At 37.6% G+C, this 8839-nt stretch overlaps 1 protein-coding gene across 3 annotated transcripts; it reads left to right on the top strand.

Moving 5' to 3' along the window:
* Nucleotides 1–4353: 4353 nt before the first annotated feature.
* Nucleotides 4354–6924, top strand: LOC121762355 (probable mediator of RNA polymerase II transcription subunit 26c). 3 transcript variants are annotated; one of them, XM_042158211.1, is made up of 9 exons: nt 4354–5138; nt 5223–5291; nt 5373–5455; nt 5562–5629; nt 5749–5807; nt 5941–5974; nt 6061–6158; nt 6429–6516; nt 6611–6924. In XM_042158211.1, the coding sequence occupies exons 1-9, from the start codon at nt 4659–4661 to the stop codon at nt 6718–6720; spliced, it is 1089 nt and encodes a 362-aa protein (XP_042014145.1). In that variant the 5' UTR covers nt 4354–4658; the 3' UTR covers nt 6721–6924. The 3 variants fall into 3 exon arrangements, with proteins under 3 accessions (XP_042014145.1, XP_042014144.1, XP_042014146.1); XM_042158210.1 differs by having other exon boundaries at nt 5932–5974; XM_042158212.1 differs by lacking the exons at nt 5941–5974; nt 6061–6158.
* Nucleotides 6925–8839: the final 1915 nt, after the last annotated feature.

Raw genomic sequence — 8839 nt, 5'->3', positions numbered from 1 at the left:
AACAATCAAATCACAAGGTCAATTAATCGACTTGTTTCAGTCGTGTGTGAAGGCAAACAATGCAGTAGATAAAGTGCGAAAAATTCTATTCAACTTGAAAGTTGAAAAGCCGCATAAAATCACTTTTGAATCGGATTGGATATATGGATTCTCGTGTTAATTGGACATATGCTAATATGGAATTATTTATTAGGATCGATATGTATATTTGTTAAATGATGTGTAGAATAATACTCTAACAAAAAAATTACTAGGATTTAGATACGACCATCAAATTTTGATAGATTTCTTGATTCAATAACTTAAAATAAAAAAATTACTAGGATTTAGATACTGCTACCAAATTTTGTTAGATTTCTTGATTCAATATCTTAGTATCAGGATCCTCGGCCAAAGCACAACCTGCTGTGGTTACAAAACGGTGCCGTTTTGTTTGGTATCCATCTCCTATTTTTAATTCTTTCCTTTCCATTCCATTCCTTCAACTGCTGGAGCACATTCCAATATGCAAATAAATTTCTTAAAAACTCTTTCTTACAAATCTTTTGATATATGCTAATGTAAATATTATAATTAATTCAAACTTAGGGGAAACGTTAATTAACTATTATCAGAAATTCAGAATATACTCATTATAAATAAACAGGAATGTGAAAAGAAAGAGAAAAAAAGCTAGGAACACTACACACACGTCTTATTTTTAATTCGCTCTTCCCATTTCTTTTATTAATATAGCATGCCAATTTTTTTTAAACTTTTGCAATTTTTTTATTTAAATACTAAAATAAACATAAAACTAATTAAATTTATAAGTTTCTGGTCTTAATTTATCATTATTAAAATGTATAAATATGTCAATGAATAAATTTAATTAATTTATTTTATTTTAGTATTTAAAAATAATTGACGTACTATGTGCTCCCTCTGTCCCATTAAATATGAAATATTTGGATTTCAACATGGAATTTTATGTAAAGTTGTTTTGTAAGTTAATAAAAAGAGAATAAAGTAAGAGAGATGAAAAGTAGAAAGAGTGTTGTTTCTATTTTTAGAAACATTTTATTTTTAATGAGACAATTTAAAAATGATCGTATCAGAAAATAGTTCATTTTTAATGGGAAAGAGTGTATAGTAAATAGAAGAAATGAGAAGAGTGATGAGAAATATGACATGTGTGGAGTGTTCTTAGCTGTTTGTCTCCTCATTTTTTCATATTTCAGAAAAAGTTTTTCATGTTTAAATAATCTAATAGGTAGGAGTACTAGTTAATTAATGTTTCCTCAAAGATCGAATTAATTATGTTATGTATCGAAAGATTTGTAAGAAAGAGTTTTTTAATAATCTACTCCCTATTTTGCATATTGGAATGTGCTCCAGTAGTTGAAGGAATAGAAAGAAAAGAATTAAAGAAAAGGAGATGGATATTAAACAAGACGGTTGAAGGAATGGAAAGAAAAGAATTAAAAAAAGGAGATGGATACAAAACAAAACGGCGCAGTTTGTAACCACGGCAGAGGATCCGGATCCAATAACTTGTAATAATATTTCATTCGTCCCACAAAAATATGCATTTTCTAATTTTGGAAAACTCTTTTCTCTAATGAGGTAGGACTTATTCTACATTAACAATACTCTAATTACTTTTTATATCTACCTCTCTCTTACATTATCAATTTTCCATTAAAATCTGCGCCGAACCCAAAGTGCATATTCTTTTGGAACGGAGGGAGTATCATGATAATCCGACACGAACATATACGAAATTAATGATTGTGGGTCAAATCTTATTGAGTTTAGGTTATTATTAAAATTTAAGTCGTTATAAAATTTTAATCATATTATAACAAATTTTTATTATGTGATATCGTATTATATCATATAATATCATATCTTGATTGTGTAATATCATGTTCAGGTTGTTATCGTGTTGTATCAAGCAAAATTTTATAGTAGTATAAGTTACTAACATTAACGGTAGGTCTGACAATTTTTTTAGGGTTTAGACATATAATCCGCACAAACATGCACGAAGTTATTGGATTGGAGTATCATGTTATTTCATTGACAGGGCCCAACGATGAAGAAGGTCAACTAGTTGATGGAATTAATGATGGAGGATACGTCGTTGGTGTTGGAGATGCAACATGAAATGCATAATGGCAACGACATGATCACTGCACTCTACACTAACTTAAGGTTGAATAATTAGTTGTCCGGAGCTATTGTCCTAACGGCAAGGAGCTTAGACATTAATTTATGAGGCGTTGAGCATGGGTTCAAATCCCACTACTGTCGTGTATTTGCTTCTATCTCTCAAGCACAAGTGTGAGGCCTTGAGAGAGGAACTTCTGGCAGCTAGTAGGTTAAGGCCTCACCCTTAACGGGCTGATGCGTATCCTGATTGAACCCCCTCGCATGATGCTGGGCCGGAGTACATCATTGGTAATTTCATCTTTTATATATAGGAGTTAATTTTAAAAAAAGAAAAAAAGAAAGGTTGAATAATTAGTTTTCTATTTCTATCTCTCTCAAGCACAAGTGTGAGGCCTTGGGAGAGGAGCTTCTGGCAGCTAGTAGGTTAAGACCTCCCCTTAACGGGCTACTGTGTACCCTGATTGAACCCTCTCACATGATGTCGGGCCGGAGTACATCATTTGTAATATCATCCTCTACATAGGAGTTAATTTTAAAAAAAGAAAGGTTGAATAATTAGTTTTCTATTTGCCCGCATGGGCAGCGCAGTTGGCAACGAAGGGGCAGATCTTGTTGCAAGCGCAGTTGGCAACGAAGGGGAAGATCTTGTTGCAATGAGTCTGGATTCAAATCCTACTGCTGTCGTGTATTTGCTTCTATCTCTCAGGCACAAGTGTGGGGCCTTGGGAGAGGAGCTTCTGACAGCTAGTGGGTTAAGGCCTCCCCTTAACGGGCTACTGCGTACCCTGATTGAACCCCCTCACATGATGTCGGGCCGGAGTGTGGGTGCCGCCTAGGCGACAAAATCACTTTTTTTTGCAATAATTAGTTTTCTATTTTTTAAAACGATAATTTTTTAGAATTTTTAATGATTTTAGAATGAAGTAATTTTAAATAGTTTTAAATGAAACAATTTTACTATATGTATATATTATTAATTTGTATTTTAATTTTATAATGAGTTGAAATTAAAATACAATATAATAATATAAATTAATTAAAAATGTACTATCTACGTCCCAACTAAGTTGAGTCGTATTTCTCTTTGGGATGTATTAACTAAGTTGAGTCATTTCTTTTTTTTTTAAAAACAAAATATCCAATCAGTCTTACTTAATTCCATCATCTATTTACTCGTTCTTTATCTTTCTTACTTTATTCTTCTCTTCTACTTTTCAACATAATTTCTTAATCTTTGTGTGTAAATATTTTATCTTAATTTAGTTGAGACGAATGGAGTATAAGTAGAGTAATGATAAATAGTTAGAATGGTAATGTGATGGAGAGAGCCTACGGTAAGAGGATCTCCAGTAAGACTGGACGTCAAATAGCCCTCACATAGCCTTCACACTGCCACATCATCAGCACTACAATTCTCCTGCCACATCAGCTTGCCACATCAACTGGACATCAAATAGCCCTCACATAGCCTTCACACTACCTATCAACATCACTAATAACAATACGCATAAACAAGTCCCGCCTCATCCTAAAACGCCTCCTGAAATGGTTGGCGTTATAACGCGGCTCCTCTGCGAAGTAATCTGTAAACAGGCGCTGATGTGCAGCTTCATGATCACGATCAACCACTTGTCGACGGTGGACAACTGGTCGTGGGCGAGGTGCCGCCGGCTGCATATAACTCTGCATCCATCGATCAACCTCACGGCTCGTATAGGCATCTAGCTCTTCGTTCATCATACGCTCGTACTCATCCGCATCCCCACCACTACCACCGACATTACTCATTTCTTAAATTGATCTTGTACAGAAAGTAAGGTAGAGAGAGAGTACTCGTTAAAACAAGTGGTGCGAATGAAAATGACGTTTAAAGCGCGTATATATAGTGTTTCAAAAGAAAAAAAAAATCTGACGCCGGTTTGACGCCAATCCAGGAACCACAATGGCGCCGTGAGGATCGGCGTCGGAACCGGCGTCATCCCGCGAATCGGCATGGCCACGCCGATTTTGACGCCGATTTCGCCGACGCCGGTTCCAATGGTTAGGCGTCAGAATCGGCTTCGGCGAAAAATCGGCGTCGCGATTTTGACGCCGGCATTGGAGATGCTCTAAGAAATAGTGGAGCCACAAATTAGTTGCATCACAGCTCAGCTACACACATTTCCCACTTAATAAATATTCGCTCCAAATTTAAACGGGAAAATGAAAAGCACGAGATCAAGATTTTCACAGTTAATGCCCTTTTGAATACAATTAATCCCAACGAAGCACAAAGAGAAAAAACAAATAAAACTAAAATCATAATTTTGTAACCTTCCTGGATTCGGAATTCTCCTCCTCGCATTCACTGAATCCGCTCACCGAAATCTGATACTGCGTTGTTTGAACGCACAATAGATCCACTGATGTGATTAACCTTTCGCTGTCTCCTATTCTTCGCTCATATTCCCAATTCCTTTTCCACCTTTTTTTATTACTTTTTTCACCAAACGGAATTATACGGCATGAATCCGGAGGAATTTCGGGCGATTTTGTCGAGATCGGGGACCGAAATCTGGGCGTTGATTAGGGCGGCGATTTGCGTGGCTGGCTCGGATTACGGCGATGAGCTGCGCCGCCGCCGGGATGAACTCGTTGAGTTGCTTTACGCGCCGGAGGCGCAGATGTGCCGCAACTGTAGCGGCGATATCCGCCGCCGTGTAGTTGATCACGAGCCTTATTTTCCAGAGAATATTTGTATTAATAATTTTAATAGCAGTGATAACGTAGATAATAGTAGTATTAAGTTCGATGTAGATGATGAACATAAGAAATTCAGCAAAATCGTTAGGGACTCAAATGATGATTTTGCTAAGAGTCCATTGACTCCGGAGTCGAATCTCAGCGGCGGAGAAGAGGAGGATGGGGATGCGTATGGTGGCTTGTTTGATGACGAACAGACTAAAATCTTCAGTATTAAAGAGCAGCTTGAAGATCTAAACCAGGTTTTTGATTTGTTTCGATTACGAGGCTTGTGCTGGTTGAGTGTATTTGTTTAATTGTTTTTGCGTAATTTGATTTTTTTTCAGAGTGAAGATACTGTGGTGGATTTGCTGCAAAACCTTGCAGATATGGATATCACATTTCACGCTCTCAAGGTAAAACTTGTATATTAATGGAAAAAATAAACTTATTTATTTTATTTTTTTCTGAATGAAATTGTGGAGGTTATTGTGTAGGATACTGATATAGGAAGGCATGTGAATCGATTGAGGAAGCATTCATCAAATGAAGTGCGCAGATTGGTGAAGCAGCTTGTCAGGTTTTCAGATTCTTCTCTTTGCTAATTGTGGATTTACTATTCTTCTCTTGATTTGTATGATTGAGTAGTTAGTAATTGATTTCTGTTATTGTTTTTGGGTATGTAGAAAATGGAAGGAAACTGTTGATGAATGGGTAAAGGTGAACCAACCACAAGCAACTTCAAACCTTATAGGTAGTAAGTTGTTTCGGAATTAAAAGAGTGCTGTTTTTGCAATAGCTTGATAGACATGATAAAGAGTAGTTTCTGTGAAAAATGAATGTGTTAATACTGGGTGGTGATGGTGGTGGCAGCTGATGGGGATTCACCTCAGCAAAGCATACCCAGAAATCAACAAAATGGCCATCACCAGGTGATTCGAATGTTGATTTATTTAGTCAGCTATGTTTATGCTAAAAGATGAAAGAACTGAAGAAAAAGCTTAATAAATACTCGCTTTTCGTTTAAGAAGTATTGTTGCAAATCTGAAGTTTCAGTTTCCACAGGTTCCAGATTTTGGGTACTCCCCGAATCCACGAAGTGAGCTTTAAATTATGTCCTATATTTTCAGTTGGATTTCTTGATTTAGTTCTTTGCATTAGTAGATTGACATTGTGAATCTTTAGATGAACCAAAGCCTAAACCACCACAGTCCGGAGCTCGAAGAGAAGCTCCGTTAAGGCCGCCTCAATCAGTTCCTAAGTCTACTTCAGCTCCTCCTATTGTACTTGACTGCTCTGCTAAAAGTTTTTAACATTCATACATGTCTTGCTCTATCTACTTGAATGAGTTTGATGCGGGCGTTCCAAAGTTGATTATGTTTCTTAATAGGAAATTGTGCCTTCATTGATAAACTATCCTATTTTACTTACCTATCACGTATATATGATTGATGAGTATTGTCAAACCTTCTGAATTTAACAACATTGTTACCTCCGATTTTGTTGTAATGTCAAGTAATATAATGACATTTCTTTGTAACATGATCTTGTAGAGAGCGCAAAGGGAACCAGTCATGGATGACGAGAAGCTAAACTCAGCAAGAAAGCGTCTTCAGGAGAACTACCAAGAAGCTAAGAATGGTCTGCTTTCAATCTTTGGGATATGTTTCTATAACCTTTTTCTTGTCTGAAAACTGATTACTCATATATGTTGGTGTATATTGCGTCTATGAAGCCAAGAAGCAGAGAACGATTCAAGTAATGGATATTCATGATATTCCCAAACCAAAGAATGGCTTCATTGCCAAGAACAAAGGCAGCCTTGCGGGGAGGCATAATCGGTGATTCTGCCTAAATTAATCTTTCATAGGTTTCATTGCACAACTTTGTTTCTGTGTAAAGAAAGAAGTTGGTGTGACAACCTTTATCACATTTTGAGTTGGGGTACAAATTGAAGTATTAGTATAGAAGTTTTCTTGATCTGTGCTTTAAAATTTTGTACTACCAATGATGCCTCTCTAACTTGATTGTTTACTTCGGAGGTGATTATTCTTGCTGCGTATGGGATAAATTTTAATACAAACTTTTAAAAAAACCTGCGAATGATCAAGATCTAGTTGTGTATCATTCCAGTAGGTTTGTGTGTGTAGTGTAGGTGACGCATAAACTTGTAAGGTGGAGTATTTAATTTGGTGTAACATCTGTTTTAATATGGAGTTATGATGAATGGAGATGGTTTATGTTTCTGACTGTTAAGAGTGTCCACTATAAGGCGGACAACTCCAATAGTCCTGCCTAGGGGTGTGCATTGGGGTTTCGGTTCGGTTTTTTGCCCAAACCGAACCGGAACCGAAAAACTGAATTTAGGCTAAAATAAAAACCGAACCGAAACCGAAAACCGAAAAATCGAAATCCGAACTAAAAATCGAACTAAAACCATGAAAAACCGATAACCAAACTGCAATCATACAATTTGACACAACATTTATCAAAGAAATCATCAATTTTACTAACTGAATAATGAAATCATAGCATTTTATATTACAGTGAACATACAATTCCTAATTTCCTATCAAACAACAATCATACAATTTTGCATTACAATGAACATTCAATTTCATCAAATACAGAAACATACAATTCCTAATTTCCAAGCTCGACGACGGTACCTCCGAAACGGCGAAGCCCTTCCGCTGCTCCGATGGCAGTGGGACGGCGAGGGAGGCGGCTACACAGCCTCGGCGCCGACTGGGGACGAGGTGAACGGCGGCCAGTGGATCGACTCGTTTAGAGGAAGAGAGAGAAGTTAGGGTTATTCGTTTCAACCGAGACTTTGATTTGTGAGGGAGAAATGAAGGAGGGGTGAAGTAGACGGAGGGAGGTGGGGAGAAGGCGGTGTCAGAGGTTGCGGGGCGCCGCCGCGAGGCGCGGGAAGGGCGGCTGCCCTGCGGCGTCGACGAGAAGGATGAGAGAGATGTAGGAGATCTAGGGTTTGAGATGATTTGGGGATTTTTGGAGTGGTAGGGAGGGAGTAGGCCGACGGATGGGAGTATAGTAGAAGATTGGGCCATTTTTAAAAAATTGAATTGAGACACTGAAAATAATTAATTTGGGCCCGGTTTTAAATAAATTCGGTTATTCGGTTTTCCGATTTTTTTCTTCGCTCGAACCGAACCGAACCGAAAAACCGAAATTTTTGTATTTTCAAAACCGAACCGAACCGAAAAACTGAAATAACCGAACCGAATTTCAAAATTTCGGTTTGGTTCGGTTCGGATATTCGGTTTCCGGTTTTTTTGCCCACCCCTAGTCCCACCCCTTTTTTGTCCACAGTCTCAGTTTTTTTGTCCGCGCCCAAAAAAAGGTTTCCGTCACTATAGGCGGACACTTCCAACAGCCCCATTTTTTTCGTTTATTTTAATTTAATTATAATTAAAATTATCGGACTATACGTAATTAGAAAAAAACGGCTATAAGTGAAGAAATTAAAATTAAACACTACATTTTTGTCGTATTAAAGTACTGGAAAAATTATACAACGAAATATTAATCTATTGAACATCACGATGGTGTTCACACTGCGCCGCCACCTCCCCTACGTGCCCAAACTTCTTCAATCAAATCGGCCTGAAGTGCGGTATGTGTTGTGCTCTTGCACATATCAGTGAAACGTTGGATCAAATATTCATTGCTCCGTGGTCGCCCATCTGGATCGGCACGGAGGCAACACCGTTACTTGTACTTGCTCCATCTTCCGGTGTCCAACGCTCTGCAGCAAATCCTTCATCTTCTATAATCATATTATGCAATATGATAAATGCTAACATAATATTCGCAACATCATCTTCGTGCCAAACTCGTGTCGGGCACCGTATAATGGCTCATCGTGCTTAGAGGACACCAAAAGCTCGCTCAACATCCTTCCTAGCAGTCTCTTGTTTTCGCGCAAAATATTGTTTCTTCG

The sequence above is a fragment of the Salvia splendens genome, chromosome 13, assembly GCF_004379255.2.
Source record: "Salvia splendens isolate huo1 chromosome 13, SspV2, whole genome shotgun sequence".
NCBI classification, from domain to species: Eukaryota; Viridiplantae; Streptophyta; class Magnoliopsida; order Lamiales; family Lamiaceae; genus Salvia; species Salvia splendens.
Note: the sequence above shows the minus strand (reverse complement) of the source record. Positions and strands in the feature narration are given on the sequence as shown.

Bases quoted from the DNA above. Each gene is read 5' to 3' on its own strand.
- LOC121762355 (XM_042158210.1), top strand. From the start codon at position 4,659: ATGAATCCGGAGGAATTTCGGGCGATTTTGTCGAGATCGGGGACCGAA. The intron at 5,292-5,372 runs GTAAAACTTGTA...GTTATTGTGTAG, and splicing joins TCACATTTCACGCTCTCAAG to GATACTGATATAGGAAGGCA. The intron at 6,159-6,428 runs GTACTTGACTGC...ATGATCTTGTAG, and splicing joins CTACTTCAGCTCCTCCTATT to AGAGCGCAAAGGGAACCAGT.